The 22,591-nt window shown below is 40.3% G+C and overlaps 1 protein-coding gene across 9 annotated transcripts in view; it reads right to left on the reverse strand.

Moving 5' to 3' along the window:
- LOC112260125 (collagen alpha-1(XXV) chain) overlaps positions 1-22,591 on the reverse strand; it is a 337,796-nt gene that overhangs the window by 122,468 nt on the left and 192,737 nt on the right. For 7 of the 9 annotated variants that reach the window (XM_042328516.1, XM_024434986.2, XM_024434985.2 and 4 more), the window contains 4 exons: positions 12,105-12,131; positions 10,706-10,732; positions 2,742-2,813; positions 2,013-2,129 (listed from right to left, as the gene is read on the reverse strand). In XM_042328516.1, coding sequence (XP_042184450.1) covers positions 2,013-2,129; positions 2,742-2,813; positions 10,706-10,732; positions 12,105-12,131 — 243 coding nt within the window. Of the gene's footprint in view, positions 1-2,012; positions 2,130-2,741; positions 2,814-3,799; positions 3,860-10,705; positions 10,733-12,104; positions 12,132-22,591 lie in introns of all 9 variants that reach the window. The other 2 variants (XM_042328517.1, XM_042328513.1) reach the window with 1 other exon arrangement.

The following is a 22,591-nucleotide window of genomic DNA, read 5'->3' on the forward strand; positions in this document are numbered from 1 at the left end:
AAAACATTACGGGGAAGCAAATGTATGTAGTTATAACGTCTTAATGAGTCAAGCAAAAATGTACAATTGAGAGGAATATGTTAGTTCATGTAGAGACAAACGATTGTGCATATTTGTTTTGTCATAAAGTTCATTTATGAAAATCGATATTTAGCAAGTTTTCTTCAGCCATATCCAATACCAGGTGTATCAAACTCATTCATTGTAGCAAGCAGGGAGCAGGTTTCGAACCCTCAAAAATTCTAGCCTGAAGTCCAGCATGCTATCGACTGTGCCCAAATGTATTTGGGCTGCTAAAAACACTTTATCAATTGGGATCTTCAACATGGAAAGGGGGAAAAGTACTATTATTAGTTTTTCACCAGCATAGCAGGATGGCTATCAGCTGAACAATAGACTATTTAACCTTTACTAAAACTAAAAAACACTCTGTAATGTTCACAACTATATATATTTTGAACTAGCGAAAAGTGGGAGATGCGGTTAAGAAACACTGGCATGTTTTATTTAGGAAGGTTTTTTTTTGTTTTTCATGGAATAGAAACACCATAATATTAATCAAATGAATTAAGCAAGTACCAGTCAAAAGTTTGGACACACCTACTCATTCGAGGATTTTTCTATATTTTTACTATTTTCTATATTGTAGAACAATAGTGAAAACATCACAACTATGAAATAACACATATGGAATCAGTTAAGAACGAATTCCTATTTACAAGGACAGCCTACTTCTTCCTTCCCAATGAGGATTTGAACCCAGTCTCTCGCATGCCCCGCACGTGCTCCCTTGTGTAAGGAATTAGGCACTTTCCCATGTTTACTACAGTATGTATTGTAGACTGCACAGGAGCCTAATAAACAAATAAACACATTTCGTTAATAAAATAATGATTAAAAAAATACTTTTTAAAAATGCAGATGCTGATTTAGTTATGGATTCATAACAAATTACTATGGGAATAAATATCACTGATTTACAGAAATATTGGAACAAAGTTGTCTAATGAAGGCAAACAATTTAGAATCCTCCGATCCTGTAGCCTACTCCCAACAATCATGTTGTACATTGCCATCTTTTCCAATCCATCCTAACGGAAACGCTAAGGGTTTTGTATTTTGTTTTTATCTGAATAGAAACACCATAATATGAATCAAATTAATTAAGCCAAATTTCTTAAAATCAATCCCTTATACTATGTTATTACAAAAAAGGTTTTAAATTCTCTGGTAATGCCAATACGAAATACTATCAAATGCTTCTCAAAGATGCCCTCTGGTGGTCAAACTAGCAAAAACTTGCAGTAACAGAAAAAATGGCTGAGAATTTAATGACGTGCTACAGAATTATGCGGTAGCGTGTGAAAAATGCAAATTTCGGTCACATGACTTGAATGGGATTTGTGCCATAAATTCTAAAATATTATTATTTGGAAACAGTACCAGGGAAACTAAACCAAAGCATGGATTACTGTCATACCTTGCCCATAGACTGCTTACAGGGTAAGGAAAACAAAATGTAAGTCTGTAATTTTGGTGAACTATCCCTTTAAAGACATGTCAATTTCATATTTAAGACCAACCAAAAGCTGATCTTAGTGGCAGTTGGTTATGGCATCGCTTAGCCAGCGGAAGAGCACAGTAGCCAAATCAGTAGCCTATCACCAATGTTTTATTAAAATATAAACTTTTGGAGCAGCAAAACAGTCAACATTTATTTTGGATTTTTTTGTCCAGCTTCTGTGAAAGATTACGTGCGATGCCCATTGAATAAAACATGTCAGTGACTGTAGAAAGCCCATTTAGAAACATTAAGTTGTTAATAAAAAGACTGCTTATTGTTTTTCATTGATCATTTTGTTTTAAAAATGCATCTTCCACTTTCCTCTGATATATGGGCAATCAGAAGCAATTTCGTTTGTGTTACATACATTAAAGGGGTTTCCCCTTTATGCCATTTCCCAGGCCAAGGACTGTACTGTACCCATACAAACATACAATACTGTACTCACCGGCAGACCTGGCACTCCCCGGGGCCCATCCTTGCCTGTGTCCCCTGGTGGCCCTCGGGGGCCAGGGGGACCTGGGGGTCCAGGAGGCCCTGGTGGACCTGCCGAACCCTGATCTCCCTATAGAGCAATGCAACAAGTCAAATCATTACATTAAATGGCTTCAAACTTTTAGATAAATAATGAAGACATCAGTAGAGCAATCATTAGAAATAATAGTGAAATGAGTAATCGGTTGGGCATGGAAAACCTCCATAGGGAACATGGAGGGAAGTTTGAAACTCTTACTTTAGTGTCTCAGATGTTAAGTTAATAACACTGGAGTAGTACTTTAGAAATTAATAAATAAATGTACAAACATTTTCTAACTGGTCTATATCTGAAATGTTGTTTAAAATAATTGCTACTTGGAGTATTCCCAATTTCCCAGTTCAATTAACACATTTGACTACACTAAGTTTTGACAAACAGCAATAGTAAGTGTCAGATTTTCATTAAGATGAATCTAAAACATTCTGAAAATTCATTCTTTAGTTACAAGTAGCAATGTATGAAGATCATTACTAAATGTATGCTTCTAGAATTTCCTCTAATATGACAGAATGGGCAGCAGTGTGCTTCTGATAGGTCCAACTAAAGTCTGGCATGCAAACTGAGGAATGAACAAGGAGAAGTTGTCAGGTGATAAACCCCTTCGGAGGAAAGATAAAGACGAGCAAGGACAGCCACTACCTTAATAAGCCGCCGCTTTATGAGCTGCTGGTCAGCAGAAAGAAAGCCATGATTGATCTTAGGGAAGACCATCTGAGCGAGCAGGTGTGTGAGGTCAAGAAGTCGAAGTTCAGAGGTAAGTGAGGTTGGAGGAGGATGAGGTCCCAGAAGAAAAAGAGGAAGGAGTCAAAGGGCAAAACATAGATTTTGATTAGACGTTGCGTCACAAGACCCAACTAAGCACCTTCATAAATGGGGAGAAATCCACACTTTTCCACCACAGTGGCTTTGGAAGTCTGGACTTAATTTTGGAGCCAGAGCACATAATTACCACCACAGGGATGCTGGGACGCCACACTGGGCTCGCAGATCCTGGAAAAATGGGGACTCCTCCTCTGCGGAGGCGCTGACATCATCACAGTAGTGCTCAGTGCCAAGCCAGACCCCCGGAGGTGGACACACAGAGCTGCATGGTTGACCTTCTGAAGGTAAAATTTTTACGCTGTGTTTTTTAAGTTGGGCAAGTATCTCTGGCGCTGTCCATTGGTATTATCTCAAATGATCCATTACTAGAAATACCTAAATATATAGGAGTTGAACTTGTGTGATTGAAATATGGAAATCATACAGTTCAGGAGATACAGTATATTTAGCACTAAATAGCCCACTGAAAATTATACCTTGCATTTCGAGATTTGCGGTGAACCATGGGTATGGGATTTAAAAACATTTTGCCACTTTGGTTTATTGTTGAATGTTCCTTGCTAAGTTCCTTCCATTCATTCAGCATAAATGGACATTAGCAAGACCATGTCTTGGTTAGAAAAATTACAATTCTGGTCGTAATCAACTACACATTACTGGGTTATAAAAAGCTACCTTGGATTTCAATGGGGCCCTGGCATTTTGCATAAAAAAGAAACCCCTCGGGACTTGGTGGCACTGAGTGGACGATTATGGCCCTGATTAACTACTGTGCCTGGCCCTGGTCTGTCATTGGGGCCAGAAGTAAAGGCTCATTCTTTCTCAGTGTGTGTCATCCAGGGGTCAGACTGAGCAGCTAGGCCACACCAACAAACCTTGACAGTCAGGATCTGATTGCTGTGCAAAGCAGCCAGTGTAGGGAGACCAGGCAATCCCTAAAAGGACATACAGCACAAGATTGCTCAACACAGACAAAACATAGAGAGCTCCAGACACAACACAATCAAAGTTATGAAAACATCCATAACAGCGGAGTAGTCAAGTTCTGTTCCACATTTCATTGACTTCAACAGACCATGAAAAAGTTAATGGCTTTAATTGTTTTGTCTCCCCAATATTTAAAAAAAAATGTAATAATGGACTTAAATGTTTCATTTATCTCTGTAAGACACTGAAAACCAGTTTGAGGATATTTTAATTACACTGTAAGGATTTGTGCTACATGCCAACAACATCAAATGTTATTTTGAAGCAATTAACTTTAATGATTGTCTTTATTGAGTGCCAAACACCTGTCAATGCAATTGCCACCCAAAATGATTTGTCAATGGACAAAGTCCAGGTCTTTTTTCGAACCAAATATTTTTTATTTTACCATATCGTACCTTTTTTAATTATACCATATTTAATTTTTATTTACCATATCATGGAATCCAAATGTAACCTATATAATCTCTTGATTCCAAATGTACGCAAAGGGTTCAAATGTGGCTTGTTTCTCTTTCTCTAGTTGGATCAGTAACACACCTAGACATAGGTTGAGAATGCCAGCAAAGCAAACAATTGAAGTTGTTAAGAGTGTTTGTATCAAAGGGGAAAAAATATTTTCTTTGGAAATTCAATCAAATATTCAAACCAAATTGCTTTGCTTCGTAACAGCTCTGACACAATCTTGAAAAGTGAACAATGAAGATATGACATGCTTCACTTGTGCTGCCTCTTTGGGCTAGAGTATGTTAGATTCATGAATGATTCGATACATTTGCCGGGAGACAGTGGGACTTAGCATTGATCCCCCACATTTTACGAGATGCCAGAGGTCTGTGTAAGCTCTCATTATACACTGCTGACTTGGCCAGAGTCTAGCACTGTCAAGCTCATTGACACTATCTGTGTTCAAACCAAGTCTCCTTGTTGTGGGAAAATAAATTATCATCTGACTTCAGAGTCAGCCAAAAACTGCAATTTTCTTCAATGCATCAAATCCACTCACATTATATGTGGGACAGTGCACTCGCCACATTGTACTGTGACTGCATTCATGGATATGGGTGACAATGGTAATGACATTGGTGGTTAACTGATATTCCCAACCATTTGCTAATCACTTTTTGTATTTCTCTCTGAATAGGATGTTGAATATTTGGTAGAGTAACATAACCATGTATTTGCCTGCAGCAGGATGATTGCAGTTGTAGTAAGCAAAATGACTGATATGGAGAGAATTAGCTCCACAATGAGATGGGTGCAGACAGCAGGCTGTTAGCCAGCCTGCTAGTTTAGAGGTGTCTGCCACTATGACAGTCAGTGTAGTCAGCTCAGCTTTCCCTATTCAGACCATGTCTGTGCCTCGATCTAGGTCAGGCAAAACTAAACATAGCGGTGTTCACCTTAGCAATCTCACTGGAATAAAGACCTCCTCCATTCCTGTCATTATTGAAAGAAACTGTCATAATATCTCACATCTCAAAATATGACGACTTAATGTTAGATATCTCTACTTCCAAGGTAGTCATATTCAATGAACTAATCACTGATTATAACCTTGATGTAATTGGCCTGACTGGAAATGTACTGTGTTAAATGAGGCCTCTCCTCTTGGTTAGACTAGTGACCATATCCCTTGCGCATCCCACAAAGGTGGAGGTGTTGATAAGATTTACGACAGCAAATGTCAATTAACGAAAGAAATGACAGCATTTTTGTCTTTTGAGCATCTAGTCATGAAATCAATGCAGCCTGATCAATCACTTTTTATAGATACTGTTTACAGGCCTCCCGGCCCTTATACAGAGTTCCTCAATGATTTCCCTGAATTCCTATCGGACCTCGTAGTCATGGCAGATAATATTAACATTTCTGGTGACTTCAATATTCACATGGAAAAGTCCACAGACCACTCGAAAAGGCTTTCGGAGGCATCATTGACTCAGTGGCTTTTGAACAAACATGTCTCCGGACCTACGCATTGCCACGGTCATACCCTGGATCTAGTTTGGTCCCATAGAATAAATATTGAAAATATTTATTTACAGAAAATACCCGAGCTCAAGACTACCTAGACTACCTAGAATATAAAATAGCATTTATCAGACGTATAGAAAACATAGTGTATCTATAGCAACATCCAGTGAAATTGGAACAGAAATGGCCCTCCACCAACCTGAAAGTCTTCCAACTAGCTTGGAAAGACAGGACAGTGCAGTATCGAAGTGCCTTCACTGCTGCTCGATCAGCCTACTTTTTTTAACCTGATTGAGGAGAATTAAAAAAAAATAAATGCATTTTTGATATTGTCGCAAAGCAGCATTCCCCAAGTGAGGATGGCCTTCACCTCAGCAGTGATGAATTCATTAACTTCTTCGCCGAAAAGGTCATGATCATTAGAAAGCTAATTACCACAAATGATTTATCCAAAACTCAGTTTTCCTGAGTCTGCACACAACTGCCAGGATTTAGGATCAATGGAGACACTCAAGTTTTTTAATCCCGTATCTCTAGACACATTCCCAAAATAGGCTCAACAACTTCCAGCTGTCTACTGGAAGCAAATTACGGACTCCTTTCTTGAATCAGCGTATTTCTCCAAAATGTAGTTGTCCTGAGTCTGCACAGAACTGCCAGGACTTAGGATCAATGGAGACACTCAAGTTTTTTAATCCTGTATCTCTTGACACATTCCCGAAAATAGCCTCAACACCTTCCAGCTGTCTACTGGATCCTATTCCAACTAAACTACTGAAAAAACTCCTTCCTGTGCTTGGCCCTCCTATGTTGAACATAATAAACAACTCCATATTCTCAGGATGTGTACCAAACTCACTAAAAGTGGAAGTAATAAAGCCTCCCCTGAAAAAGCCAAACCTTGACCCAATATATTTTTTAACTGATCGGACTATATCGAATCTCCCATTCCTCTCAATTTAAAACAAAATAGCTGTTACGGAGCAACTCACTACCTTCCTGAAGACAAATAATGAATATGAAAAGCCCCAGTATGGTTTTAGACCCCTTCATAGTACTGAGACTGCACTCGTGAAGTTGATAAATTACCTTTTAATACCATCAGACCAAGGCTCTGCATCTGTCCTTATGCTCCTAGACCTTAGTGCCACTTTTGACACCATTGATCACCACATTCTTTTGGAGAGATTGGAAACCCTAACTGATCTACACGGACAAGTTATTTTCTGGTTTAGATGGTATCTGTTGGAAAGATATCAGTTATTCTCTGTGAATCGTTTGTTCTCTGACAAAACAATGGTACTTTTTGGTGTTCCTCAAGGTTCCATTTTAGGACCACTATTGCTTTCACTAAATATTCTACTTTTTGGTGATGTCATTCAGAAACACAATGTCAACTTTCACTGCTATTACTACTAGGTGATTTCCTTTTCCAGTGTCTGGTGTAAAGCAGACTGTGAAAGGTTTTCCTCTAGGATTTTTACAGTGCTTAGAACCATCCCATTTCTTTTGATCCCGAAACACTCCCCAGTATCCATAATGGTATAGGTATGATTAACATCAGCAAATACTGAGGAGTGTTTCAGGATAATAAACGGGATGGTTCTAAGCACTGTCAAAATCCTAGAGGAAAACCTTTCAGCAGGACAATAACCTACAACGCAAGACCAAATCTATGCTCGTCAGGCTCCCGCGCTTCAGCCGGCTTGTCTGGCTCCCGCGTCTCAGCTGGCTCTACTGTTTCCCGCGCCTCAGCAGAAGCGACCGGCCCGCTCCTGGTCCTCGGAGCTCTTATAGATTTACAGAAGAAGACTTACAGCTGTCAAAGGTGTTTCTAACTTGGGGAGCTGAATACTTATATTTTAGTTATTTCATTTGTATTAATCTTTGACATTACAGAGTATTCTGTGTAGATTATTGACTAAATTGTTTTTAATCCCACTTTGTAACACAATCCAAAAGGTTTGAATACGTTTGCAAGGCTCTGTAAGTGGTTGTGTTGACCTGTGTTGACCTGTGCAAGGCACTGTAAGTGGTTGTGTTGAAATGTGTTGACCTGACCCCTCTGACCAGGTGAGTTGACTGAGAATACATTCTCATTTACAGCAACAATCTGGGGAAAGTTACAAAACACCGTAAAAATACATACACTATATATACAAAAGTATGTGGAAACCCATTCAAATTAGCGGATTCGGGTATTTCAGCCATACCTGTTACTGACAGTTGTATGAAATTGAACACATAGCAATGTAATCTCCATAGACAAACATTGACAGTAGAATGGCCTTACTGAAGAGCTCAGTGACTTTCAAAGTGGCACCGTCATAGGATGCCAGTTCGTCAAATTTCTGCCCTGCTAGACCTGCCCGGTCAACTGTAAATGCTGTTATTGTGAAGTGGAAATGTCTAGGAGCAACAACGTCTCAGCCGGGAAGTGGTAGGCCACACAAGCTCACAGAACGGGACTGCCGAGTGCTTAAGCCCGTTAACATTATTTGTCCTTGGTTGCAACACTCACTACCGAGTTTCAAACTGCCTCTGGAAGCAACATCAGCACAATAACTGTTTGGTTTCCATTTGCTGAGCAACCACACACAAACCTAAGATCACTAGGATGGAAACACCACTCCAGCTGACGCTTGGCATTGCGCACGGTGTTCTTACGTGAACAGTTTTTGTGCTGACGTTGCTTCCAGAGGCAGTTTGGAACACGGTAGTGAGTGTGTTGCAAATGGGACAGCGGTCCAATTCTGTGCGCTTGTGTGGCCTACCACTTTGCAGCTGAGCCGTTGTTGCTCCTAGACATTTCCACTTCACAATAACAGCACAGTTAACTGGGGCAGCTCTAGCAGGACAGACATTTGATGAACTGACTTGTTGGAAATGTGGCATCCTATGACTGTGCCACGTTGAAAGTAAAAATATATATATTTTCTCTATAATACTACTACCACCTAACGATTTGATGAAGTAGGCTTTAGCTAGCCCAGATAGGTTCCCAATCTCCCACCCTCATAACTAACAAAAAATAAGCCATTTCAGGCTATCAATCAAGTAGCTAGATTGTCTAATTATCTTAGCTGGCATGTCAGCTGGCAAGGTCGGTAGACTTTAGAAAAGCAAGCAGAAACTAAATAAGACTCAAATTCCTTTCAATCTTTTACCCAGATTTTAGCAGAGATGCAGATAACCATATTTTGTTTCTTTAAAACAAGAACCACCAGTCAGGAGGATACAGGCAGCTCAAGAGTTATGCTTCAACATTTTTTTTAACATAGAATTAAGCATAATGATTATGGCTCTAGATTGCATTAAAAAGCTGTTTCAGGTCTTTGAACAATTCAAAATTCTCCAACCCCCCAGTAATCCTCATGTACTTTGTGCCCCCCAGATTTTTGGGGTGCATGACACCCCTGGATATCATCATAGTCTAAGACCAGAATGAATGTCGACTGAATTATTTGTTTTCTGCTCTTTAATGAAAGGCATGACCTATTCCTGTAACATAAGCCCATTTTAATTATTAACATCTTAACTAACTCATCAACATGCTTTTTGAAGGAAAGCCTATCATCAATCCAGAATCCTAGATATTTATAAGCTGGGAAATGATCACTGTGGACACCATCCAATGTATGTATGCATAAATCATCAGATACATTTGTATGTGATTTGCAAAATAACATATGCTTGGTTTTACCTGCATTAACTACCAATGTCAGTTCAACAAAGGCTTTCTGCAAGGCAATAAAGCCAGACTGAAGCTTTGAAATAGCCTGGTCAGCTGTGGGGGCAATAGCATACACAGTAGTACCATCTGCAACAGTACAAGTGAAAGTTACTTTTTTTTTACAGATAAAACAATATTGTTAACGTAAAAAGAACCAGACAAAGAATCAATCACTGTATCAAAGGGTGTCCAAAAAAATTGATTTAACACCATCAGTAAATACACACTGCACTCTGTCCGTTAAATCATTTTCAAATCAGCTACACGCCAATTGAAGAAAGCCACTGAATAAGTGATGAGTGATCCACAGTGTCAAAAGCCTTAGATAGCTATATAAAAAAGGGCAGCACAGTATTTATTCCTTTCCATACAATTAATAATGTTGTTTAAATCCATAGAGGTAGCAGACATGGTGCTATGACCATGATGAACAGTTAGAGTAAATTTAGTTTTTAAAAATTGAGTATTTACCAATAATTCTAAGATTTTAGCTAGGCAAGAGAGTTTGAAAATGTGGCGATAATTATTTAGGTCACACGGGTCACCACCTTTATGAAGGGGGACTATATGGGCCGCATTCTAGACCCTGTGGATGGAACCAGAAACCACCTTTAGGTTAAACATGTGTTAAAGGACAACTCCACCACTTTTAACATTTGGTTTGGGTTGTTATTTTGAAGAATTAAGTGGTGTCCTACACAGTTTTAGTGTAATTCTATGACTTAATGTCTATTGACTGTTTAGTGATGAGTAAAATGTGAAATTGCTTCTCTGTCATGTTTTCAAGTAGGCTCCCTGAGATGAATAATACAAAAAATGATGGACAGTTGTTTTCAGCAACCTATATAGCATAACCCGTCTGTAGTTTTGATCATATTGGAACTCCCTGCTACAGTATACAGTATGTTGCTCTGGTTGTCTTTGCAAAAAAAAGTGTTAAAACTACCCTTGGAATCCCATGCAAAAACCGTATTCCTGGAATCTCATATCTTTGGCCCACTACTTTGGCGAGGGAGAAATACAGTCACACAAAGTCACATTCAACAGCCAATCAGAAAATGACAAGAAGGAGCAAACCACATACCCGCGGTCCTTGGTCGCCTTGATCCCCCTGCAAGGGGCAGAAAGAATTTGTCTTGAAATACATCAACCAGACACACAAACACACAAAGAAAAAAGGAAAAAAGAATATAGTCAGCCTCAAATATTATGGTTGAGAGTAAAATCACTTATGATAACACAGACTGACGTGAATAGGGTTGAGGGGAAGGGGGAGTGTTCATTGATCATAGAGTAAAATTAATACATGACCAATCTCTTTATACCTCACCACACATTTAAGACGTTGCCAATTCTTAGTCAAATTTTTGACTGGCACATCCTCAGACGGTGTACTTTATTCAACTTGGGTGGGTGATTTAACACAGTTGCTGTTTCAACATTGAACAGAAATAGGCTGAAGTTGAACGAGGCCAAACAAAATGCAAGTGTATCCAATTACCAACTGTCAGTTAGCTACACTAGTATACACCTCAATTTTTGAATGACCCATTCTGCATTTCTGTTATTTACTGTAAGTGTTGTGCCCTGATCCCATAGGGCGGCGCACAATTGGCTCAGCGTTGTCCGGGTTAGGGGAGGGTTTGGCCGGGGTAGGCCATCATTGTAAATAAGTATTTGTTCTTAACTGACTTGACTAGTTAAATAAAGGTTAAATAAAAATGATCGACAAACTATTTGTTGATGAGGTACATTGAGTTATTAGAGGGGTCTGACTGAACAGCAAGGATTGATAGTAAACAGAACTTTCATTAAACACGAATACCAGCAACTGTCAGTTAACTATCTCAAAAAAGGAAATAATATATACGCCCTGTTAGAGCCACACGGATGCTTTGCAATGCCTGCTAATCGAGTAAGACAGAGGAAAACCAGAGCAGCCTATTTCCATTGTGTGTGAATTAAGCATGGAACCTCAACCATTTTCATGGTTTTAATATTCCAAAACAAGGCGCATGGGTACATATTGGTCCCCAAGTTCAACAGACTTATAAAGATACAGTGTGGTTATTTCTCATGGTCAGCTGCCATTTTATGGAGGGATGTTCAGCGAAGCATTTAAGCACTTCAGTTCGGGCCCTGGTGTTAAGTAATTAAGTCAGTGGATTTGCGAACGATGTGAATATTTAAATATTCACAACTAAGACTTGAGGTAGGTAGGACTTCAATTTTTAATGGAAACTTTAGAATACCATACAAAACTACATTATTTATGGACACATTTGATTAGGGAATAAAGTAAAGTCATACGTTAATGCTTTTGACCCCAAAATGTATTGTAAGAAAGGGTGGGAAGCCAAGGAATTTAGATCATGTTCATCCACTGCCAGGGAAATCAAAGAAAGTTAGCCCTTGGAAAGTAATACATTAATTATGCATTTAACATATGAATAAAACATAGCTATACACATTTGTTTACCTACCTTGTCACCCTGAAGACCAGGAGGACCCTATTGGGCAGAAAAACATTAAATTAAAAAAGTAAAACATTTTATACATATTCATAGCATTACAAAAATGTACAGCCAAAGCATGCAAACTAAATGCAGAACAAGGCCATGTGCATAAATCCAGCAATATCCAACAAAGTTCTGACAAGTTGTATAGAGAAACTATATATGCTCTTCACAATGGGAACACTTACTTTTTACACAATTGCTTTGAAAGGTAAGTTCTACATTCCAAAGTCAGTCATTCAATGTATGAAAAGCTCCTGGGTGGGCCCTGTAAAAGGTAATGGGTGAACAATTGTATTTTAAGGCAGGATGCCTTCGTATTCTCAGGAATAGACCTAATGAGGTCACCCAGTGTTTTTCAACCTGTTTTGTTCCAGGAACTGGCATGCTGGGGTTTCCCTCCTTTGAGCACCACGTACAGTAAAACTGGCATTTAAACTCTAATAAAATCAGTGTCAGCTCACTAACTGACCAACCGGGCAGCAACATTGTACCTACCGGAGGTTGAGAAACACTGTTCTAATGCAGTCCATGTCATTGATCATCAGCCCATTGGTCAGTGCTTGATTGAGCTTGTGTGGCTTAATGGACTAATAGAATAGTCCCAAAATGATAAATCCCACCCATCTGATGGAAGGCTAGATCAAACACTATAAGTACTTTTAGTGTTTAATCTAGCCTTCCACAAGATGGGTGGAATTTATCATTTTCAAAAGTATTTGAACCCAGGTCGGCTGACTGTTGTAGTGGAATGCACATGTTGAACATGTTGTTTATCTGGCTCAAGAACATTGGTTGAGTTAAAGGATTGATGTGATTTTGTCGTCAAATAAGTATGTTTGTGGTTTAAAATTAAGGCAGCATCAAGAAAATCATGACCAGTGAACTGTTCCATAATACCAAATCATCAAAGCTGCATGTTCGCAAGCACTAATGGATTTTGTCCAGACATGGTATAAACCTCCAAAAAAATATGACTGGTTGTGCACTGACTGTAATAATCTGTAGATTGATTGTATAAAAATGTTCACCTGTGTTTGTGTTCTCACTGGCCCAGAATAGCAAGCCAACAGACACAGACTTTGTGGTGGTACATTAATCGCACCAATCGAACAGTCTGGAATGAAAGTGATCCAGAGTTATTTCAGCAGCCTTTCTCTTCAACGAACACTGTGCTAAGGAAATAGAGCTCGAACAGGGTCTTCACCCTTTCAGCCCTTCCACACCGTTCTGTTGTATGCAGGGCCCACTCTTATTGGAGTACAGTGATCCCAGTCATTTTGGGTTAGTGGCAGCACCAATCGGATTAATCCCCAATGGTATTGAGAGGGAGGTGCCGGCTCAGGGGAACTGTAGTTTCTCACCTGTAGTTTTCCTAGTCCAAAACTTTAAAGCTAAGACACAGCAGTAGGATTGTCAAACGTTTACTTGGCACCTCTGAACAGAATGTCGGCAGTCAATCTCTTTTTGTGTTCACACAGCAAAAACCATGGAAGTCGTCAGCTACTCCTAACCAAAAGGTGGCAGTAGCGTTGTTTGGCAATGCAGATGTATTGTGTGTATTGCTTATGGTCTCGATTCCAAGCTGCACTTATGTTGCTATTTGTAGAAAGCCCTTGTTAATACTAACCAGAAAGGCGACAGTGAAATTACTATCTAACGAGATTACGAAGAAACAATTTCATTCACTCTCCATTATCCCATATTAGCTAACGTTAGCATATTCACAAGCTAGCACAACACAGCTATCTAGTTAGCTAGCTAAGGACATGCACTAACTTGGCAGCTAACACAGGCAGCTGTTTCATGGAAATTAGATAATACATTGTGATTTAATTATGTCAATACTAGCTAGAGTGGTTAGCTAGCTTGGAATAACTATTTAGTGTTTTATGCATTGTGTCTGTAATGTAAACTCACTCACTTTCGTACATCGCCTCCGTACAATTGACCTTATTTTAGCACCCCAAAAACGTAATACTTTCAGATCAACTGTAATGTCAATACCATTGTAAAGCACAATTTCTCCCCTTTCCCACAAAGTCAATGACATGCCCTCCAAGCTGCCCGTTTCTGCATGATTCAAGAAGGCAATGAGCCCTGTCTGGTCTTTTTTTTAAATGGCGGGTGTGGAAGAGAAACTAATGCGTGATAGTGAGAAGGAGAGATATCATGTGGAAACATTGCTTTTTTTCACTTGATCTGTCCAACTTATCACCTTATTGCCTAAAAAAAAAGTTTATATAATGTGTCATTACATACCTATTTGAAGGTTTGTGTTGAATTTGAATTGGGTTTTTAGGGCGGTGCTAAAGTGATCTTCAGAAGTAAACATTGTCTTTTGAGAGTGATGATCGCTTGCAGTGACAATGCAAAAAAATGACTAGGTATACCCCCCTTACCCCATCACTGTCCATTTCTTGTTTTTAAACGATGAGAGAAGTGCTACACCTGGTGGAGAGATTGTAAGACAGAAATAGTTGCTTTACGCGTGCTGTACGTTACGGCATGACACGTCACGATGTAACAGAGGGTCAGTTTTTTCTACTTTTCTCCAAAACTATAGAGCCATTACCATGTCGATCAACGCTTGAATAGAAACATAGTTCACACCCCAGATTTTGAAGTCAACACAGTTGCTTCAGTCCCATTAGTTTTCTTTGCAGCCTTGTTTGCATGTCGCGGTGGCGCACATTTGTACGGAATGGGGTGAGTTTACGTTGCACTTAGCTAGCTACCATACAATAGCCTACATTGCATATGAAGTGTGACTGGTTCATCTATGGATGTACAGAGAAAATGCCCACCTTTTTTGTTGGCTCCTCTACATGGGGGTTCATGCTCTCTGCTGGCTCAAAGTCAAGTTGTTGGCCACTGACAAGCACTGCAATTATACATTCATGCTTGCTTTTCTGGCCCCTCAAAGAGGCATAATATACAGGGAACATGGGTAGGTATTCTGATGTGAGATCTGTGCACCCAACTATGAGTAATTCAGTCATTTATTGATGTCAGATTTTCAAGAAAATACAACATTCAGTATTCAAATCTCAAGGCAGAATAATGCAGATGGTCTATGTGCTCAATTAAAATAATTGCCATTGCAACATAGAGCACGTTTATCCCCTGGGGAAACAGTGGGAAACACTGGTGTACTGTAGACCCTCAAGCCAGACATACAATACATTTCTGCCCCTGTTATTGTGAAGTGGAAATGTCTAGGAGCAACAACGCCTCAGTCGCAAAGTGGTAAGCCACACAAGCTCACAGCACAGGACAGCTAAGTGCTGAAGCGCGTAGCGCATAAAAATTGTCTGTCCTCGGCTGCAACACTCACTACCGAGTTCCAAACTGCCTCTGGAAGCAACGTCAGCACAATAATTGTTTGTCTGGATTTTTATGAAGTGGGTTTCCAGCCACACAAGATTAAGATCACCATGTGCAATGCCAAGCATCGGCTGGAGTGGTGAAGCTCTTGGCAACTGGACTCTGGAGCAGTGGAAATGTGTTCTCTGGAGTGATGAATCATTGCTTGTCCATCTGGCAGTCTGACAGATGAATCTGGGTTAATGGATGCCAGGAGCATGCCCGAATGCATAGTGCAAATTGTAAAGTTTGGTGGAGGAGGAATAATGGTCTGGGGATGTTTTTCATGGTTCGGGCTAAGACCCCTTAGTTCCAGTGAAGGGACATTTTACCGCTACAGCATACAATGAGATTCTAGATAATTCTGTGATTCCAACTTTGTGGCAACCGTTTGGGGAAGGCCCTTTCCTGTTTCAGCAAGACAATGCCCCCGTGCACAAAGTGAGATCCATACAGAAATGGTTTGTCGAGATCAGTGTGGAAGAACATGATTGGCCTGCCCAGAGGCCTGACCTCAACCCCATCAAACACCTTTGGGATGAATTGGAACACCAAATGTGAGCCAGGCCTAATAGCCCAACATCAGTGCCCAACCTCACTAATGTTCTTGTAGCTGAATGAAAAAAAGTCCCCTCAGCAATGTTCCATCATCTACTGGACAGCCTTCCCAGAAGAGTTGAGGCTGTTATAGCAGCAAAGGGGGTACCAACTCCATATTAATGCCTATGATTTTGGAATGAGATGTTCGAAGAGCAGGTGTCCACATCCTTTTTAATGTAGTGAATGTGTTAGTAAATCTTTTTTTTCAGCATTGTTGGCCACACACCTGCTGGCTTTGGTTAGGTCACTGGCAGTTTTCAGTCTGAACACATTCACACTAAGACAGCAATCTTTAAACGCCTTGACAAGCCTAATAGTCTTTGTGGATTACACAACCTAACATGAATGTTTTACAATAGTAACACACATGAAACAACCCACATGATTAAATGTTTTATAGTAAATGTAGTAAGGGAGACTGCATTTACAGTAATGCTTAATAGAAAAATATCTAACTGATTGAATTTGACAGAATGAAAAAAAAAAATATAATATTGAGCAATTAATTTCATTTCTGCTTTTAGTGCCATTCATTAGTTCTAGCACTGGTTATCTCTAAAATAGAGATTTACTTTATCTGCTATCATAGGAGCCTTCTTAGCTTATCAAACGTTGCCCATTCATGGATGTTCATTTCTCTCTAAACTATGTTGAATCACATCATATGGTGATACGTGTCACACACTTTCAAGCGTTACAAATCAAATCACATTTATTTGTCACATACACATGGTTAGCAGATGTTAATGCGAGTGTAGCGAAATGCTTGTGCTTCTAGTTCTGACAATGCAGTAATAACCAACGAGTAATCTAACCTAACAATTCCAAAACTACTACCTTATACATACAAGTGTAAAGTTATAAAGAATATGTACATAAAGATATGAATGAGTGATGGTACAGAACGGCATAGGCAAGATGCAGTAGATGGTATTGAGTACAGTATATATATATGAGATGAGTAATGTAGGGTATGTAAACAAAGTGGCATAGTTTAAAGTGGCTAGTGATACATGTATTACATAAAGATGCAGTAGATGATATAGAGTACAGTATATACATATACATATGAGATGAATAATGTAGGGTATGTAAACATTATATTAAGTAGCATTGTTTAAAGTGGCTAGTGATATATTTTACATCAATTTCCATCAATTCCCATTATTAAAGTGGCTGGAGTTGAGTCAGTGTGTTGGCAGCAGCCACTCAATGTTAGTGGTGGCTGTTTAACAGTCTGATGGCCTTGAGATAGAAGCTGTTTTTCAGACTCTCGGTCCCTGCTTTGATGCACCTGTACTGACCTCGCCTTCTGGATGATAGCGGGGTGAACAGGCAGTGGCTCGGGTGGTTGTTGTCCTTGATGATCTTTATGGCCTTCCTGTGACATCGGGTGGTGTAGGTGTCCTGGAGGGCAGGTAGTTTGCCCCCGGTGATGCGTTGTGCAGACCTCACTACCCTCTGGAGAGCCTAACGGTTGTGGGTGGAGGTGTTGCAGTACCAGGCGGTGATACAGCCCGCCAGGATGCTCTCGATTGTGCATCTGTAGAAGTTTGTGAGTGCTTTTGGTGACAAGCCAAATTTCTTCAGCCTCCTGAGGTTGAAGATGCTGTCTGTGTGGGTGGACCAATTCAGTTGGTCTGTGATGTGTACGCTGAGGAACTTAAAACTTACTACCCTCTCCACTACTGTCCCATTGACGTGGATAGGGGGGTGCTCCCTCTGCTGTTTCCTGAAGTCCACAATCATCTCCTTAGTTGTGTTGATGTTGAGTGTGAATAGTTGGCTTCCATTTAGAAGCAACGCGTGTTGAAATTGTTCTGCCGACACGGTCAGCACCTTATACTGAACTGCTTTGCACATCGCTTGGACAGGCAGACATCCACTGGAGCTGTTCCAGTCAGCTCTGGGGGTACATTGAAAGCCTTGCATTGAGGCTCAAAATACAATTCTCATTTTAGAGTGCATAGATATTCATATTTTTTTCATACTGACCCAAGTGGGAATCAAACCCACAACCCTGGCATTGCAAGCACCATGCTCTTACCAACTGAGCCACACATGACCAGCTCACCTCAGATATTATCTGATCAACAATTTCTGTACTCTCATGATCTGATTATGCCTTTACTCATGAGTGTTAATCAGCCCCTGTGTATAATATTTGCCTTTTAATTTCAATTTGACTGCCTCTGCTGGTGCTTGAAGTGTCGGTACTCATTTTACAGCATTATACAGTATCATATTTAAGAGCAAATATTCTATAGAAATATTAAGGTGGATGGGCTCAATTCAATTTCTGCCTATTGTTGTTCACTGTAGCTACAGGAATTGTACAAGCGTAACAATTGCCATTATTATGTGCTTTTCTAATAAAGGTAATAATGATAATAAACTGGATGTAGCACTTTTCCAGGTGCTCAGGGTCGTTTAAATTTGTATATGTATTTATTATGGATCCCCATTAGCTGCTGCCAAGGCAGCAACTACTCTTCCTGGGGTCCAGCAAAATTAAGGCAGTTTATATAATTTAAAAAACATTGCAATCATTCACAGATTTCACAACACACTGTGCCCTCAGGCCCCGACTGCACCCCTACCACATATTTACAGTACTAAATCCATGTGTATAGTGCATATGTTATCGTGTGTGTGCGTGTGTGCGTGTGTGTGTGTATGTGTCTATGTTTGTGTTCCATAAGGTGTTTTTTAATCTGTTTTATCAAATTTAATTTAACTGCTTGCATCAGTTACTTGATGTGGAATAGAGTTCCATGTAGTCATGGCTCTATGTAGTATTGTGTGCCTCCCATAGTCTGTGCTGGACTTGGGGACTGTGAAGAGACTTCTTGTGGCATGTCTTGTGGGTTATGCATGGGTGACCTAGCTGTGTACCAGTAGTTTAGACAGACAGCTCGGTGCAACATGTCAATACACATATACAAAGAGAGTTGAATCGGGAGTTATAAACACCTCCCTCTGCAACTGGTTCCTGGACTTCCTGAAAGGCCGCCCCCAGGTGGTAAAAGTAGGCAACAACACGTCTGCCATGCTGATCCTTAACACTGGGGCCTCTCAGGGGTGTATACTTAGTCCCCTCCTGTACTCCCTGTTCACCCATGACTGCATGGCCAAACACGACACCAACACCATCATTAAGTTTACTGACGCGCCCCGACAACGATGAGACAGCCTTTGGGGAGGAGGTCAGAGAACTGGCCGTGTGTGCCAGGACAACAACCTCTCCCTCAATGTGAGAAAGACAAAGGAGATGATCGTGGACTACAGGAAAAGGCAGGCTGAACAGGGACCCCATTAACATCGACGGGCTGTGGTGGAGCGGGTCGAGAGTTTCAAGTTCCTTGGTGTCCACATCACCAACGAACTATCATGGTCCAAACATACCCCCTCAGGAGCCTGAAAAGATTTTGCATGGGTCCCCAGATCCTCAAAAGGTTCTACAGCTGCACCATCGAGAGCATCCTGACCAGTTGCATCACCGCCTGGTATGGCAACTGCTCGGCATCTGACCGTAAGGCGCTACAGAGGGTAGTGCATACGGCCCAGTACGTCACTGGGGCCAAGCTTCCTGGCATTCAGGACCTTTATAATATGCGGTGTCAGAGGATAGCCCATAAAATTGTCAGAGACGGCGATTTGGGCCTGGTCTCGGAGAAGCAGTATATCCTTCGCGTCTGACTCATAAAAAAATAATTTTTGTCCAGTTCGAGTTGAGTAATCGCTGTTCTGATATCCAGAAGCTCTTTGTGGTCATACGAGATGGTAGCAGCAACACTATGTACAAAATAAGTTATAAACGATGCAAAAAAACCCACACAAAATAACACACTTTGTTAGGAGCCCATAAAACGGCACCCATCCACTCCGGCACGATTATAGCACTGTTGTGTATGCTATTGCCCCACAGCTTCAATCTGCATTTATTGCCTTTTTTGTAACTGAAAATAGTACTTAATGCAGGTAAAACCAAGTATATGTAATTTTCCAAACCACAAAAACAATGTATCTGATGATTTATGCATATTGAATGGTGCCCTTACAAATATCTCGGCATCTGGATTGATAATAGGCTTTCCATCAAAAATCATGTTGATGAGTAAGTTGTGAAGTTAAGAAATAAAATAGGCTTATTTTATAGGAACAGGTCATGCCTTTCCTTAAATAGCAGAATACAACAAATTTAGTTGACATTCATTACGGTCTTAGACTATGGCGATATCGTCTATATGTAATGCAGTTGCCACTGTATTGAAGCCACTGGAAGCAGTTTATGATAGCAAACTACATTTTATTACGGGCAACAGTTTCAGCACACATCACTGCACTCTGTATCAGAAGGCAGGCTGGCTCTCTTTGAAGTCTTGTAGATAGATGCATTGCAAACTTCTTGTTTATAAAGCCCTATGGTATAAACTACCATTGTACCTCACTTCTCTGTTAATTTACAGATTATATAAGCTATCAGACACGGTCTCAAGGATTAAACCCCCTAGAGTCGATGTCCGCGCTCCAGCGGAAATCTAAATAGCATAATAAAAAGATCCCCATAAAAATCTATCAGTTTAAGATAAAGATATCAGTTTGTGCATTGGATGCGTCTCAATTCACCGCATCCACTGAAGTTGAACTTTCGCATCTGCGGTGAAAGGTGACAGAGCTAGAGCGATGGTGTCAGACCATGAGACATCCTGAAAATTGGTCTTCTCACAAAATCTTCGGTAGCGTCTTGACGGTTTAGAAATAGAATAATCTATGGAAAGATGACTCACGAAGACGATGGTGTATTCCTTTCTGCTCTAAGACCCCCACAAGCGTCTTGGGACTTGTCTGAAGTCGGTAAAGGTGATCTGCCAACTTCTGTCTGTAGCGTCCGAAAAGTTAAGGCAACACACTAATATGACTCCTGTGTGGAAAGGTGAGACTCTCATGAACATGTACATGTCTGCGTACACGCCCCACAGGCCTCGCAAGACTTGTCTGAAGGTCCCCCGGTAACAGTTGAAAAACAGTGGAAGTACTGTATACAGTATATGGACACTCTTTAGTGCCAAAAATAAAGGGTTAAATACACGTAAAAAATATACAAATGTTTCCCGATCTTTCTTATATCTCTCAGATATACAGTTGAAGTTGGAAGTTTACATACACTTAAGTTGGAGTCATTAAAACTCGTTTTTCAACAACTCCATACATTTCTTGTTAACAAACTATAGTTTTGGCAAATCGGTTAGGACATCTACTTTGTGCATTACACAAGTAATTTTTCCAACAATTGTTTACAGACAGATTATTTCACCTAAAATTCACTGTATCACAATTCCAGTGGGTCAGAAGTTTACATACACTAAGTTGACTGTGCCTTTAAATAGCTTGGACAATTCCAGACAATTATGTCATGGATCTAGAAGCTTCTGATAGGCTAATTGACCTAATTTGAGTCAATTGGAGGTGTACCCTTGGATGTATTTCAAGGCCTACCTTCAAACTCAGTGCCTCTTTGCTTGACATCATGGGAAAATCAAAAGAAATCAGACAAGACCTCAGAAAAAAAATTGGTTCATCCGTGGGAGCAATTTCCAAATGCCTGTACCACGTTCATCTGTACAAACAATAGTATGCAAGTATAATCCCCATGGGACCAAGCAGCCATCATATTTGCAACCAAGCTTTAACTTCCTGACTGATGTCTTGAGATGTTGCTTCAATATATCCACTTCATTTTCCTGCCTCCTGAAGCCATCTATTTTGTGAAGTGCACCAGTCCCTCCTGCAGCAAAGCACCCCCACAAGATGATGCTGCCACCCCCGTGCTTCACGGTTGGGATAGTGTTCTTTGGCTTGCAAGCCTCCCCCTTTTTCCTCCAAACATAACGATGGTCATTATGGCCAAACAGTTCTATTTTTGTTTCATCAGACCAGAGGATATTTATCCAAAAAGTACGATCTTTGTCCCCATGTGCAGTTGCAAACCATAGTTTGGCTTTTTTTATGGTGGTTTTGGAGCAGTGGTATCTGTCTTGCTGAGCGGCCTTTCAGGTTATGTCGATAAAGGACTTGTTTTACTGTGGATATAGATACTTTTGTACCCGTTTCCTCCAGCATCTTCACAAGGTCCTTTGCTGTTGTTCTGGGATTGATTTGCACTTTTCGCACCAAAGTACGTTCATCTCTAGGAGACAGAACACGTCTTCTTCCTGAGCGTTTTGACGGTTGCGTGGTCTCATGGTGTTTATACTTGCATACTATTGTTTGTACAGATGAACGTGGTAGCTTCAGGCTTTTGGAATTTGCTCCCACGGATGAACCAGACTTGTGGAGGTCTACAATTTTTTTTCTGAGCAAAGAGGCACTGAGTTTGAAGGTAGGCATTGAAATACATCCACAGGTACCCCTCCAATTGACTCAAATTATGTCAATTAGCCTATCAGAAGCTTCTTAAGCCATGCCATCATTTTCTGGAATTTTCA

The sequence above is a fragment of the Oncorhynchus tshawytscha genome, linkage group LG10, assembly GCF_018296145.1.
Source record: "Oncorhynchus tshawytscha isolate Ot180627B linkage group LG10, Otsh_v2.0, whole genome shotgun sequence".
NCBI classification, from domain to species: domain Eukaryota; kingdom Metazoa; phylum Chordata; class Actinopteri; order Salmoniformes; family Salmonidae; genus Oncorhynchus; species Oncorhynchus tshawytscha.